Source organism: Brienomyrus brachyistius, chromosome 20 (assembly GCF_023856365.1).
Source record: "Brienomyrus brachyistius isolate T26 chromosome 20, BBRACH_0.4, whole genome shotgun sequence".
NCBI lineage: Eukaryota > Metazoa > Chordata > Actinopteri > Osteoglossiformes > Mormyridae > Brienomyrus > Brienomyrus brachyistius.
In genome coordinates, this window is record NC_064552.1 from 11,345,044 (window position 1) to 11,361,551 (window position 16,508).

General features: G+C 52.6%; 1 protein-coding gene across 1 annotated transcript in view; it reads right to left on the reverse strand.

The window, feature by feature from the left end:
• Positions 1–16,508, reverse strand: part of jmjd1cb (jumonji domain containing 1Cb) — a 74,000-nt gene that overhangs the window by 17,623 nt on the left and 39,869 nt on the right. Inside the window, 1 exon segment of the mRNA XM_048988120.1 lies at positions 4,594–4,707. Coding sequence (XP_048844077.1) covers positions 4,594–4,707 — 114 coding nt within the window.

A 16,508-nucleotide genomic window follows, 5' to 3' on the forward strand; every position in this document is an offset into this window, starting at 1 on the left:
AAAGGCCTGTGGATGCCAGGAATACATACGCAGGTGCACATATATCATGGACACAGTCCGCCCCCCCCTACGAGTAAACACAGGCTGCCTATGGACAAATAAGCAAAATGCTGTAGCACAGCACTGATGAGTGGGGAGGTAGGTGGGATGGCTGATACGCGCAGGGCTGGGACGCCCTAAGATACCTGCAGGCGCGCGGCACTGCTTGGAAACGCACGGATGAACGTGCAAGGGGCCCGCGATCGGAAGGTGAGAGCCACTCCGCGGGGCCGCGGCTGGGGACATGAGCGCCGCCCGCCTGCCGCGGTTTCTGTCACACGCGCTTAGGGTTCAGCTGGGGTCGGGGAGGAAATCCGTCTATTGTGCTGGCGGTGAGCAGTGGGGCCTCCTGCCGAGGGCGGCTGTTTACACAGGCGCTCCATGGGGGAGGGGGGCTGATAAACAGAGCGGGCTTCTCCCCCCCACGCCCCACCCAAGGCAACCCACATGCTGGTAGCCATCGTCGCTACAGAAAGCAGAATTAGCATCATTATGACGGTCGTCTCGGTAAGATAAGCGGCAGAGGGGAGAGGACGCCCCCCGCAGGACGTCTGCACGCAAGATAAGAGGCATGTCAGTGGTGCGAGGGAGACATGGGCGCCTTCCTGCCCACCACAGTGTGGCTTTCGACGAAAGGCCGCGGCGGCGGCGGCTCTATTTTAAGCTCGGCCGCGAGGGAGGGACATGATTTATTTATCGGTCCGAAGACAAGCCCGCTGCTGGCTCCGACTGGCCCACACTGTGCCGCTCAGCTGTCGCAAAGAGGAATCCCAACACTCCACACCCACTGCACCCAACTCCTCCACCAGGCCCTCCGAGATAATAGCCATGTTTTTCATCGAATCAGACCTAAGAAATAAAAATTAAATGGAAAAACGAAAATGGCCGCAACCTCAAATGTAAAAGAAAGAAAAAAAAAATAAAACTGAAACACAACACTGTGCTAAAAGGAGGCCTGACGACCATTTCAGTCCAGACTTACAGCTCATCAGTCTTACAGCCACTGCTTAACGCTGCAGGCTCTCTGCTCGCACACACACCCGCACGCACATTCACACAGCCACGTCCCAGTGAAGGGCACAGCAGATGTACTGGGTCCCTCCCCGCAGTGGGCTGTCGTCCATCACTCTCCCGGCAGTGCAGTAAACGCTTCTCCTCAAGGCTGTACGCAGCTCCGGACGCAGAGACGCGCCTGTCGAGCCTCTCAGAGCTGCAAAACACTTCCAGACTCAACTCTGACCTAGATAAACAAGGCGTCCTGCCTCCCTCGCTCTCCCTCGCTCTCCCTCGCTCTCCCTCGCTCTCCCTCGCTCGCTTGCTCGCTGCGGCTTTCGTGTCCGAGCCGGAGACGAGCCCGGGCCCTGTTTCAGCGCCCTGGAAGTCCCCGCTCGCCGCTGTAACCCAACGCCATCTGTGCTCCCATTTGGTGAGGGGGGTTGGTACGGGGGGGTGGGTCTCAGGCGCGCTCCGGCGTGTGCTAACGGACGCCTGCCGCAATAGCCTGCGGAAATCCAAGCCCGCCCCCCCCCCCCAACATGGAGTTTCGTCAGCACGGCGTGACCGCGTGGCAGACGAGGTGTGCCAGCGCTGCGGGAACGCGCTCTTCGCACGAGCAAGTGAGCCAGTGACTGGCCGGCCGGCCTGCCTGCCCACAGAGCCTGCATGTCCTTGGCCGCTGTGATGCTGCGACGTCAGGGCTGCGCTGAGCTTCCGCACGGCCGGGTACAGCCAAGGACTCCCCACACGTGCAGGACCTGCCATTAAAGGGGCCGAGCTCATGAAAGGAGGAGAAGCAAACAACGGTTACAGCTTCTTTGTTTTACGACAGGCCACAGGGTGATGGAGGTCTAGCCTTTGCAGAAAATGCCGGACAGGACGTTACCGCAGACCTCCTCGCGCAGCACGGACAGCCACTGTACGTCACCAAAATTAACAATGTGTTCATTAAGAATGAATACGGTCTGGGAGAGATGGTTCCCATTACAGAGTGGCCACACATGACTGGGTGCTCTGATTAGCATGCCCCCGCCCCCGTGGCCCCCGGAGGAACAGGCCGAGGGAGCTGACACGAGACGAGCGGCAGAAAGGCAGCCGGCGGGGGTGGGGGGGGGGGGGCTTTTATGGTGGAAGGCACGTTTTAGTGTCCCTCCCCCTCCGTGTCTCCCCGGTGATTCACAGCCTTCAGCGCACATGTCAAGGTGAGCTGGGGGGTGGGGGTGGGGGGTGTCTGACACACTGTTCCACGGTGCATCCCACCAGCACCTCCCATGCACAGAGTGTTATCCAGACTCCGCGGTTAATGTCACGCCGCCACGGCAGCAAGAGGCCGCTCTACGAATGCAAAAACACAAACGCTTTAAGGTTTCCAGCTGGATGTTTAAGCTGCTGGGGAACGATCACAGCAACATTCCTTATCTGCTGCACGATACCCCTGAAGCTCTGATCTAATGCCCTACACAGCTTAACCTATACAGAGCAGGAAGGGGGGGAGGAATCGCCAACCCGGAAGGCTGAAGGGGGAAAAAAACCCCCCCGTAGATCTATAAAGGAACTGCAGAGTTCAGTGGAAACAGACGCGTTACCATGGCACTATTAACCAGAGAGAGCTGATTCAACTCTTGCGTCAGAGAGCCGAGCGAACAGCTAATGAAGAAAGGAAATTAGGGCTTCTTGTCGAGAAAACAGGTACGGATCTCCTCAGACCCACTTTCACTTCTGAAATGCTTTTAATCCGCCACAACACAGACATACCGCATCCAGTGAGAAAAGGCACCAATCAGGAGAGAGAAAATAAACATGTAATTTCAGATACCAGCTGGAGCGGTGCAGCACGGCGATGCAGGGGCGGCAGGGGCACCACAAAGACAGCCCGTTACTAAGGTATCGTGACATGAAGCGGCGGAGTCCGTCAGCCAGGAGCGGCTTGTTGCTAGGGCAGCATGAGACGCGGGCGGCATGAAACGCGGGCAGCCGCTCGGCACGGCCTGTTGCTAGGGTAATGTAATATGCATGCGCGGCGTGTGTATGTACAGGAACAAAGCCTGTTGCTGCAGTAACTCAATACAGCCGCGGATGCGCGAGGGTGGTGTCCAGCCAGTACGCCACTCCGGGTCGCCTTCCGGGCAGGACCGACACCCCCGACACCCCAAGCTGGCCCAGGCCCCGGAGGGACTGCAGCAAAGGCCCGCAGGTGTCCACTAAAGAAGGCCCGGCTCCATGGGAACGACATTTGGCAGGAAGGGTTACATTCACTGAACGGTGCCGACACTGAGGGGGAGAGTTTCTGCCTGATTCTGGGGAGGATCTCACAGCCGGCGACAGAAAGGGCCAAGCCAGTTCAAAGAGAGGCCACGGATGTAGAAATACACCGAATGTCGCTTGAGCAGCAGCCCACCATAACCGTATGGGGGGGGGGCCTCCACATACTGGAAGGGATGCTACCAAGTACTAATTAAATGGGGGGGGGGGTGCTGTCCACCCAAAGCCCCTCAGAGCAGCCCCCCGCCCCACCGCCCGGCTCCTGCCGGGTGGCCTCTGCAACAATAACCTCATTGTGCAGCCGGGGTCCAAACAGATTGGGATGAGGTGCTTCAGTGCCCCCCCCGCTCCCCAGGATAACAGGAAAAAAGACACACGAGAAATCAAATTAAAACCTTTTCGCTGCACAGACACCGATGAGAGAGCCCAGGACGACAGAGATTGGGCATGGGGGGGTGGGGGGGGGGGGAGCAACAGCGAGTCATGAGCATTTCTTCGCAGATTCCTCGGGAGGTTAGGCTGACGTTCACTTATGCTGCATGATGAGTAAAACACCCTGGTATACAGCAGAACCACCCGGGGACCAACGGCAGCTTCCCGGCTCACAGTGCGAGTCGATAGCAATTTGCCCACGTTTGAGATTGATTAGACAGTAATAAATGAGAGTCGCCTATGAAGCTGTAATTCCTCAGGGCATGCGCCACCCCAACAAAGAGAGCAGAGAGGAGCTGCTGCAATGATCATAGCAGCCAGTGGGAGGGGCCACTGAGTGCCTTTGTCCTTTCGGGTCCCGTGATACACCTGTAGGGGACACGAGTGGACCTTTCCATCACACCCCGAGCATGACAGAGAGGCAAGAAGCTCAAGGAGTCTGGGTGAGACAAGATTTGCAGCGAGCGAATCAATAACAGGAAGAGATTGCCTGTCGAGGCAGGGCGTTCAAAGCTGAACTTCCTGTGACACGAGAGCTGGTCAGGATTCATCTGGCCAGCAGCGTGCAGCAGCTCGATGTAGACGAGGGTGGCTGGGTCCACCTATCAGGCCTCGCCATCTACAGCTCATCTGTATGCTCCCTTAATATCGGCGTCATCATCTCCCTGCGGACGGCCGAGCTCCGAACCGAAGTTTCCAGGCACAGAGGTTTCAGTGACCACGTCTCAAGTCAAAATGCCTCGCGTCGAGTACGAGAAAGAGATTAAAAAAAAAAAACCTGCAGCATCCGTGCCAAAGCTGCACCCATCAGCATGCACCGCAATAAAGAGCTGCGTCGCGGGGGGCTGCGGCGGGGCGTCCCACCTGATAGGGCTGATAGGCGTCGTCGTCTGTCAGGAAATCCAGCTGCCTGTCGGCGAAGAACTCCACAGCCGCGATGGAGCCCAGCACCACTTTCCCCACCAGAGGCCTGAATGCCTGCGAAATGAAAAGGACCAAATTAAGAATAACAAGGAAATCATTAAAGGCGCGGGCTGACAGCTCAAAGGGGGCCACCGGCTTTGATGCGCCTGTTCCGCTCCCCCCGTGGATACGCCGTCTCTGATGTCGCCGTCCGTCAGGGCCGCTCGGCAACGCCCGGCTCGGCGTGCAGGCTGGCATGGGAGCACGTGCGCAGGGCGCGGTGAGGTGCTTCTCAGGGCGCTTTGAAGCTGCGCCTGACACCGCCAGCTCTCCAGGAACGGCCAGCGGGCCTCAGCGATGTGATCAAACCTCCATTCTCCTCAGAACGGGTCGTCAGATTAATTATAAGCACGATGAGCGGCGCTGAGGGGACACAGGTACAGCCTGGCAGCCAACGACAGTCTGGCAGTAAAGCACAGGTGACAAGGAAGCCTCAAACTGCAGCGTGACTGTGAAAACTAGGATGGGTGTTTGCTCCTGAAAAGGTAAGACTCAAAATCTGCCCAAGCCTCCACAAAAACGAGAAGCACTACAGCGCCTCTTCTCCTTGGAGACAATCTCTGCCGTGGGAGAGACTCGAGTTTCTACCTCGGTTATACTGAGACGGGTTACAATCTGCCACATCGGTCTGGCCTCTTATGAGCTACACGACACGGCGATCGGGTCCGGAGAGCGACTCTGGGCGTGAAACTGAAGCAACATGCCGGGGACTATTGGAAATAGCATTTCAGTCAGCAGTCGACATTTTTACAACGCTGTAACCATGGCTTGGTGGCGGGGGGTGGGGTAGCGGCTGTCATGGGGCTGACGGCTGTCGCACAGGGTCTCTGGCTCAAAGGGTAATAAAGATGCACGGTGAGCGATTCCCAGGCTGCTGCGCGGTGGGTGTCCCTGCCGACCCCCCGCCCACCCCCGCTATGATGGCCATCTTACAGGAAAGATCTCTGCCCTTTATTAACATGCGTAACATACGGAGGGCGACATTGGCAGGACGAGTGAATGATTAACTAAGAAACTCGATAAAAGGTGCTACACCAGGACAAAACAGTCAATCCATTGGCCTCTCTATGAGCACAATAGCAGGGTAACGGTCAACTTAGAGCAGAGAATCAGAGAGAATGATTGCCCGCGTGTCTCGGTGTGACCTTCAGCACCATGCCCTCATCAGAGGGGCCATCGCTGTCTCCCCGTAACGCACGCTCCTCTTCTGAAACAAGGTTACAGCCTCCTTCCAGTGCCTCGGTAACATCACACTTTTCTGGGGCAGATAAATTTAGCAGCTCGCGATCAGATCAGCTTGCCTTAAAAGAAAACAGGTGTTTCCTTCTGGTGGCGAAAACGTGGACGAGCATAAGAAAGGTGGTTTCAAGGGGGGTTCCGGAAGGCTCCTGGTCGCCTCGGGAAAAGTATGCGGCAAGCAGACCTGTTTTTATCAAGCTTTCCAAAATCCCGCCTCCTAAAGGGTGAAGAACAAGGCTATCTGCAGCAACAGTCACCAGCTACTGGCTTGCGGCTATAAATAGAACCAGGCTGACCTCCGCGACCTACAGGGGGACAGCAAGCGGCGACGGACCCTTGACGAAAAGGCTTCTGCATTAGTCTCAATTCCCAACAAAAACCGGCGCGCAGCCCTCTGCGGCAGAAGAAGCAGGTCACCCCTAATGCCGGCCACCAGAGAACCTTCAGAATGCGCGAGGAGCGCACTCCCCTTCATCTGACTGCATCCCTAAATAAAGAAAGACATTAATCACGGTGGTGGGGTGTTTCTCTGCACGTCGGGCTCTCGCTAGACAAAGGATCTCCAAAATATTGTCCTTCCCCTACATTACAGGGCTGCACCATAACTCAACAGTAAATATTTTATAGGGCCGAGTGCACTGGAATGCTAAGAGAGGCCGTTGCTGGATCTCATGCATACCTAAGTAACCTGTAGGCGCGGCTTAGCTCCATCATCCTCTGAACAGGTCCTGGAGCCGGAGGGCCAACAGGAAGCTGGTATCTGATGAAGGTCAGAGGCACTGCGCTCCGGTTTCAGGGGCACGCCGTCCCGCCTGACGCAGCGACACACACACGCACGAATGCCCACCCCCACCCCCCCCCTGCAGGATTATTAATCATGTAAGAGCAGAAGCCGCTGCCGGGTTACTCAGAAGCATGAGAAAGCGGCGTGATTTTCGAGGGGACGTTAGCGCTAAGTGCTGAGAGTCTCACCTGAAGGTAATAAATAAGCAGGCGGGCAGCTCACCGCCGGAGCTCTCGCCGTAACGCCTCCAGATGTAGGATGGGCGGGCCGACACCCTCGTCACGAGGCCTCCCAGCTCTCCCAGTTACCTGAACCGCCACATTTCCGACTGGAGACAGCAGAGGCGGGGAAGCACACTAAAACCAGAACCGACGGCAAATTCCTGTCATTTGGGCCTCTCACGGCTTAAAATGTCATACCGAGGTGCAGCCAAAAACCGCTCTTGGAGAGAAAGCTGTGTAAATACTGAGCCATTGAGAGCAGGGCGAACGTCACCGGCGTCGTGCGGGGAGAACACTCAGCATATTATGGCTGTCTGGAGGTCACCCCTCTACCCTTGCACCGATAAAGCCCTTTCGAACAAGGACCCCAATCCAGAACACGTGTTCCGGCATGAGCCTCGTGTACCCCCCTCCCCAACCCATTCGGGTCCGCAGCACAAAGCTGCCACTGTGTGCGAGTTAGGAAGGCCTGCGAGCGGCGCCGGACCATCCAGCAGCCCATTCCAGCCCTGTGAGAAATAGCAGGGCCAAGCCCGGCTACCTGGAAGGGCCCCGAGGGACACGGGTCACATGATCGTACTGGGGATGCGGTTAACAGCAGCAAAACAGTCATGAAAATCCTAGTCTGAGGTGTGTCTGCCGACAAGAAGCCTGAGAACGGCAGTTAAGCCTAGTATGATGGCTTTGGGAGGGGGTCAGGGTGGGGGGGGGAAATCAGGCGTGGGAGCTGCAGCCATTCTTGCCTGCCTGTGTGTTTTCTAGAGCAGCCCTGTGTCCAAAGTGCACTTTGTACCAAACGCTGATGTAATTAAAAACAGCCGTTTTCGTCGTAGCACCGTTATGTTAAATGGGCCAGAGTGCAGCTCGCCCCCACCCCTGTGCTCACACACTTCCAGCAGGGATCACGAAGATTACAGACAGCCCACGATACCCCCCGTACACCCAGAGAGCTCTTCTAGGAGAAGGGCAATCCTTAATCAGCTTAACTGGCCATAACAAACGAAGGTACTTGTCAAAATACCACCGCCCGGCACTTGGGGTTGCCCTGGTATAAACACTGATAAGACGGCACGTAGCAGCTGAGCTAATACAGCAGGACTAATGCAGCACGGATCAATGGGACACGGGGAACATCCCAAGCTCCTACACACCACGGTTAAGAAACCGCCCACAAATCTGCCGCCGAAAACACACTCCCTTACACACACACAGACATTTCAGCAGAATCTTGGCTTCCTGTTAAACGACTGCATTAGCATGACACAGATGACATCCTTTACCCCAAACGGCAAGCGCTACTACGATTACACACACCACAGGAAAGGAGGCCAGAGATAAAAGATAACCCAACGGTGTTCTGCGGACAGGCACCAGGACTTCAACAAAGACTGACTAAGATGTTTTTATAGCCATAATACAAAGACCACATCATAAATGAACCAAGTAAACAACGCCCAGAGTCACAGTTTGCCCTTAAGATATTTAGAGGTTTTCAGGCAAGCTCAGCCCGTTCGATGACGTAACCTTTCACAGTAAATCGCTATACCTGTAGCCCATGAGCCGTAGCGTCTCTCGGCAGTCTACGTGGGCCGTATGGCCCAGGGGAAGCCAGTAAGAAACTGAAAGGGAGCTACTTTACCTTAGCGGGGTCTCACTGCTCCCGGGCAGAATGAGCCCGCCGTTCGGACAGGGCGGCGGCGAGCAGAGCACGCGCTGTTTCTTCTGGAGATGGGCGAAAGTGGCGGTTAAATGGCGAGCCAGGCGCTGAGGAGCACACAGGCTAACCCAGCCCCCAGCCGCATGGCTGACTGTTTCCGCGCCCTGACGAGAGCAGGACTGACGCAGGAGAGAACACAGCAGGCAGAGGCGGTCGGGCGACTCTCTCTCTCTCTCTCTTCCCTTTTCTCTCTCGCTCACTTGCTCGCTCGCCTGCTCACTCCCTCCCTCCCCTGCTCACCCAGCTCCCCAGCCCCCGCGGTGGAGGATTATCGCTCTCTCTTTGTCGTCAGCGATGCGGCGCTAACGACCCACAAGGTCCTGTGATGAGAGTTCCCGGTCCGCCTGGATGTGGGTCATCGCCATCTCCCCCGGGGGCTGGTTACACAACCTATCAGTTGTTCCAAAACAGGGCGCCGCAGCCACCGGGCACCTGATCAAGCCCGCGAGGAAGGTCCTTTTTCTAGGATGGGTTTGGTGGTCCCTGTCGTCGCCACACTCCTCCCCACTTTTGTTTTTTCGGAGCTCTTTCCAAGCCACGCTTCTGACGCCCGAATGAGAGAGTGACTCCGACGTGGAGGCGTGTTCTAACCAGGAATAGGGCGGGGCCACTTAAAGTGTAACTAATCCCCCATCACAGGTGGCAGTGGAGTCACTTCCAGCATGAGTCACAGTGCTGATTAGTCACTTGGCAGACCCAAAACAGGGTGGGTTATAAATTCAAGAGAAGACAAAGAGCAGAGAGGAGGCCAAGCTGACATCTGAGCCCTGCTGCCCGAGTGGCTTTAAAACAGCCATACTGCCCTGCACTGCGGTGAAACCCAAGCCTCGTAAATTTGATAAAGTGCCCTGAACACGGGACACATTCAGAGGAGAAACCCAATAGGGGGACTGGCTCTGAGAACGGCTCTGAAACAAGTTTTTTTGGAAGCTCAGCAATGCAGGCAGGGTTTCTACACCGCCCCACCCATTTCCCCTGCGAGAGTCTTGAGGGCTGACCGACGACGAAGCAGACCTCGGAGTGCGATGCGCGCATGTGCCTGGGATTCCCTTCCCCGAGCTCGGGGAGCGCCGTTTTCCATGCCAGAATCGGACCTGTGGCGAGGGGTCTGTGCAGCTAAGAAGCGGATGGGCCCCCATCTTGAACACAAAGCACAGAGAGAGCCACAGCTGAAATAGACTACCATGTGTCAGCCGATGGCCGCCTGGCTGAAGCAGGTAACTACAGGCATGGTACTGAGGCCCCATGGACCCCGGGTGGGTCCTGCTAGTTGCCGTTTGGCACGTACCTCTTTACGGGCATTAAATTGTGGGACGTGGTGGGCGTTGCTTCCGGGCCGTGAAAGCAGACTGGTTTCGCTTCTTTAAGCCATCGATTTTCAGACGCTCCTTCTTGTTTTCCAGCCCCCGCCTCACAAGGTCACGATAGGGCAGAGACCAGCCCAGTAATACTGCAGCGCCAAACTGGCAATGTCACCTCGCATAGAGCAAGCCTGTCTGTCCCCAAACCTCAACAGTTAGAGCTAAGAATGCTTCCTCACCTTTCCCTTTCAGAGAGGTTACCGCGCTGCTTGGTAGCACAACACCACCGATAATTATTCAATAATTATACCCTGAAAAGAGACACGCCAGAAAGGCAGAGTACAAGATCAGACAGTACAGCAGCGCGTTAGTACGCCATGGGATACGATCGTCATGCCAACACTGTGATTACGCAATCAATAACTCCCATCTTTAAGCAAGAGACAATAAGAAACATGGATTACAGCTAATAACCGCCAGGGGTGAGGGGCCTGAGACCATCTCCTTATTACTGCGGGGACTGGCATGCTCCTAATTAGTCCTACATCTGCTTACCGCATCACACAATAAACCTGTCCCGGGATGTCCGTGTTGCATCCATCTCTGCATCCCCACTCTCCTCGTAATTGTCTTTCTATGCAGCTATGATTTTTTAAATAAAAAGTATACGCCATGCTATGAGCTGCACACATGCACTGGCAGAGGTGTCTGCTACGGCTCACGGCAGACAGAAATCCTGACAGAACACGAGGAGCTGACAGGAGATCCGATGCCCCACCTCGGTCTGACCCGATTTCGGCTCTGCAGCTGCTACATCCCCACTTTCTGACAGAGGCTTAGGTTGTCGTCTTTCGTAGCCTCCGCGGCTCCCTGGTTTTACTCGAATGCAAATAAAAATCCAATCTATCGGGAAAACCAGCGGTCCCCCAACAACAGACACCTGCCGTGAGACGGCGACACCAGCGCGCGGAGCATAGCCCGCTTCCGCCCCGGTGAGGACGTACCATGCAGGGTGCAGACAATGCAGCCACAGGAGAGAGGAGATAATTCCAAGCCTCCATCTGCACCATAAGACGCCGACAGGCAGGTACTCGGTGCCCTCGCTCCCAGCGCGATGGCGTGTCATTGGCGAGCTCGCCAAAGAGGTGAAGAGTGACCTAAATGACCCTGATTCATAAAAAGAAGTGCAGCTGACAGGCTGAGCGGGGAAGCAGCTCAGCGACATTAACTGACATCGGCTCCATATCCCTGCTGGCTCACGGCCGCAGGACGGTCAGTTCCCAGCCTATTTACCATCTTCTGTTCCCTGCGTGCCGCATCACAATAAGATTTACACTAAGAAACACTTCTCTTTTTATTTATTCTTTCTTTGAGAACAACGGACCAAAAGTAAACAATTGTGAGGGAGGAAAAAAAATACAGGCACATATGCATTTCTTCAGCCCCAAATCAGCACTCGACAGGAAAGTCTGACGAAATCACCACTGGTGCACGCTGGCCTGAAACGACTGACAGTGCCTTCAAACGGACAACCTCACCACTGTTACGTAACACGGGCCGAACTGAATATCTCGGATTCCTGGAGCAGAGCTTTTGTCTCACTGACAGGCGCTAGCAGCTTAGCCATGATTCCAGGAAGGGTAGATGACTCGCATTACCCACACACAACTACCTACCCAGGACCACAGCCATAACACAGAAACTACAAGGTGATTTTTTTAAACCCAAGGCCAGTTCACAAGTCATTCCGAGCAAAGCGAATCACAAACACTCCCGACGTGCTTTAAGATCTAGCCCAGAATATGAGATTGGACACAGGTGGCTGACAGTCCCTGGGACAGCGTGAAGGCGGGATAGGCCGGGCCAGTCGTGCGTGCAGCCACGCAGCTCCGAGACGCACAGACGGCCTCGGACAACACAGAGCGAGTCACTTGAGCCAAGACAGCCCTGCCTTTGATTCCACGTCAACATGGCTGCCTTCGCCATTCACAGAAAAGGCCCATAAAGGGGTGATTGTATTTGTGGGCCTGAAAATATCAAGATGGATTCCCCCCGATGTTTATCCTTGAAAACTAGCTTTGTTACCCGCAGAATGTAGATCCAGGAAATCAGATTTTCCATCTCAAATTTATATTTTATTCCCTATTTAAAAAAAAAGCTGATAAATAGAAGGCCTCTCTGTGAATTCATTGCCCTGTTTGGTGGAGGAACTTGATATGTATACAAATAAAATACAGTGGCTACCCAGGCTGCAGACACGCACGGCTCTATCATTACCTCATTAGCAGTGGAGTACAGCGGCAATGTTGCTGCTAGGCATTTCCCCAGACGACTATTTACCCTACAAAGCCTCAGACACAAGAAGTTAAGCACTTCAAACGTCCCAGACAAAAATAACCCATTATTAAAATATGGGCATTTCCTGGGAGGAAATGTTAACTAAAAGAAAGGGCATCCGAGTATTGAAAAGGAAATATTGGGCAAAACAGGGCAATCAGAATCATTAGCTGGAGTTCACAAACAAGCAGACTGCAAAAGGGACCTTTCTGCTTTGACTGTGAAATACCAGTGTGATGCTCAAAGCGATAGGTATCTGTCCACATGTCAGCAGTCTGGGCAGGCGTGTGAGACTTGAAGCAAAACCTAAACAGCAGGAACATTAACTCACAAAATCGAATGCCTGACATTCCCCAGCCCGTCAGCTTCACCTTGACGTTGTTGACATTTGGGAGGGTCGTTTTGTATTCACTTAGCCCCTATCAAGCGGTGAAAGTGTACATACTGCACAGTGCTCATTTCAGCCCGGCGAGTGACTAACGTATGGGTGATGTTTAACTGTGTGTTTCAGGGATCTCGTTCTAGTGTCTTCAGCAGCCTACCAGAACTCCCAAGCATCCATCCAAATAAATAAAAATAATAAAACCTCGAGCTTGAATGTGCAAAAAGTTTCTTTCCACTGTGCTTTCAAATTTCTGAAATAACTTCCTGAGGGAGACATTTCCCACAGCAGATTTCCTTTGGAAAATGTGTAATTTATCTGCTCTCACTGGGCGTATTACACATTAACAGTTGAAGGGCTTATTGTGATTTGCTGGCAGACAAGACGGTTGAGTGCTTAACACCTAACGCACAGATGGCAGAAGAGGAACGACTTTTTAAACGCCAGGCCACTGGAAAAGTGTCACGCTTTACAGGACGCCCCCACTTTGCCTGACTGCAGCTCGCAAGGCCAAAGTGTTTGTGGCCTTTGGGTGAAGCTGGCCTACTGTAATCATCTTTAGTCCTCATGATCTGCATGAAAAAACAAACATCTGTTCTTGCAGTCAGAAATGTGCATTTCCAGACAAAACTGCATGAAAAACAAAAGTTGAGCTGTAACACACTAAGACTGTCCAAAAATTCAAACAGGATGCCAAGATGTTTCTGTTGTAGGGAAACTCAATTCCTTACAAGCATGAGGCATACATCCCCTAACCTGAGCCATCTTTGTTTTCCCACAGGGAAATCTGCTGGTCTTACTTTTTGCTACGGAGGCCTGTCAAAGACTCAACTTAACAGCAAGGTCTAGCCTCTAATTTGTGTGCATGGACACGCACATATTCACCTGGACAGAGAAGCAGAAACATGAGCAGACTGGGACAGCGGCAGCGGCGGTTAAAGGATCTCCAAGCCGATAGCATTCTCTGCACCACTCCGGACCACTTTCACTCTGCATAAGCAGCTAACATTTTATGTGTAAAGGTCTGTGCTAATTAACGGAAACAAATCATCCAGTGCATCGTACTGACAAAGTGCACTTCACGGTATCACAGGATATATAATCTCTGCATGAGCAGTCACAGCAACCCCATATGAAGGCCATCATGTCAACTAAAACTAGAATGATCAGCATACACCCAACAAACCGCAATATTTTCAAAACATATTTAAGAGAGAGAGTGAGAGAAAGGAAGCTCCGCCCAGTGGTTAAACCTCAGATTCAGGAGGAACAATGCAAGTTCCTGCCTGACCTTATGACAGTGAGCCATCTAGTCTCCCTTGCACAGTTGCGAGGGTCCATACAGACACGCCAAGGCATACTACATGAGCTTTTGTGAAAATGTTCCACGACATATTGTAAGAGGTGCTGCAGGAATTTGGGGTACCAGGGGCCGCTACTGCGCACTCTTCGGACCTTTTACTAATGTGTCCACATACTTGGCACAAAATCTAAGTCATTTGGAGAGGGTGTTAGCCTCTGGCAAGGTTGCATCTTGTCTCCACCACCATTTGTGAATTTCATGAACAGGATATCAAGGCACACCCGTTATTGGAAGGGCGGTCGGTATAGAGGGCTAGAGGTGACATTCCTGCTATTTGCAGATGTTATTGTGCTTCTGGCCTCATCCGACCAGGAACTCCAGCACACACACGAATGGTTCAGTGCTGAATGTGAAACAGAGGAGATGAGAATCAGCACCTCCAAATCCAAGGTCATAATGCTCTCGCAAAAGGAACGGGTTGCTCATTTCCAGTAAGGTTAGAAGATTCTGCCCTCAGTGAAGGAGTTTAAGCACCTTAGGATCTTGTTCGTAAGATGGCTTCAGTGCCTATTCTTTTGGTTTGGTAATGGCGAGAAGAACAAGGTCATGAATATAAGCTCTCCACATGGTTGCCAGGCTCTCTCTCCAAAACAAGGTGAGGTCAGAGATCTGAAGGGACCCTGAAATATAGCAATTACTCCTGTGGCTGGAAAGAGGAATCAGTTAAAGTGGTTAGGGCACCTTATAAGGACACCACCAAGTCGACTACAAAGGGAACTGATGCAGGCACATCCCACTGGGCAGAGGCTCCAGGGCAGACTCTGGACATGCCTGAGGGACTAAATCTCCCAGCTGGCTTGGCATTGTCCAGAGGTACTGCAAGAGTGACCTTCTAAATACAGCTAGAGTCCATAGCCTGGGTAAGGGAGGCCTAATCTGACGTGCTCAGAATGCTGCCACTATAATGCTCACCAGGAAGAGCGTCGTGAAGAAAAAGCAAAGCATCTCAGATAGGCAGCTACCACAGTTCAAAGCAGGAACGGGCTCTTTACATGAAACAGACCACTGCCTGTACACAGTCCAATGAATCATACAAAAAACATCAATTCCAACAAGTTAATTTAAGTCTCAATTAAGTCTTGTTTTTATACAGGTGGAACTAATCAAATATCTTCGTTGCAAACCTATTTCGGAAAACTGCATGGGAATAGACCACTTTAATGACTTTACATGTGGCAATATCTGCTCTGATTGGCAAGTTGTAGACCCTGCTTTGTTTTTTCCAAGTCCCCTGAAAACTGACCCCCCTCTTAATACTTCCAACATAAAAGCTTTAAAATTAGGACAGAAATGCCTGCCAAATAATGTCTCTCTGAAACATCGGGCATAGAGCCAAAAAGAAATCTGTAAAGCAGGAGGAAGGGCAACCATCCATTAGTTTTAATGCAAGTAGTGCAGTCTGCAGACACTGGCTGAGTGCAGTGACCCTGCTGTATCCATTCATCTCTGCTCTTAAAGACGCAGGGGCCCTAGTCTGATCACATTAATGGCAACTTGACCTTGATGAGGTCATGTAGTGTACAGAGCTAATAGAGAAGCACATTACGTCATACCTGGCTCTGTAATACCATGGGAACGAACATGCTCACAGATCCAGGATAGACTTACAGTCCCTTGGAGTGAAAATCAGGGAGGCCTGCAGGACTGCGTGTAATCAGGGCCCATTTTCCACTTTCCTCCCTGACACTGAGTGGGCTCCATCCAAGCTTCCCACAGACACATTTCAGCTGAGTCTACCCCTTCCATGCCACTTAATATTCTGCTCAACTAACACGATCTGGACTGATTTAACAGTCTCTGGAAGATTCAAAACTTCAGTTTTATATTTCCCCCAAAAAAGCAGTCATTTAAAGCATAAATGCCATGCACTGCATTTAAAAATAATCACTGACATACCAGCACACACCTGCAACACTGACTTGAGATTCCATCAGCACCAATTCAGTCCAGCATATTTCTGCAAGACATTCTTGGGTCTGATTTAATAACACTAGTGTCACTGCAACTCATTACCACTAATTAGAAATATGCATTGCTTGTAACGCTTGACTGTTTAAATACTGTATCATGGGAATATGAATAAATCACAGGGAGCCAACAGTGACACCAAAGGCTTAAATACTGTCTGAAAACAGACGCCGTAACAAAAACAGTTAACAGAGAGAGCAGTTCTCATGGGACTCAGTGGGCAGTACTGTGACCTCACACCTCCAGGTTCGAGGGCTCTGAGCGTGTGCAGTCTGCCATGCTTACAGGGCATTCCCCTCTGTCATCCTGCAGTCCAGAGACATGTTGTCTAGGGAAACTGGGATCACCACCATGACACACACACTGAGGGACTATACAACATGACTAGGGGGTATCAGTCTTCTGGGACAGGCTATAGGGCTCGCCGTGAGCGCATTTGAAAAAGCAGCTTAAACTGACGGATGGACAGACAGAATGTACATTTTTCTTCTTTTTGAGGCCCAT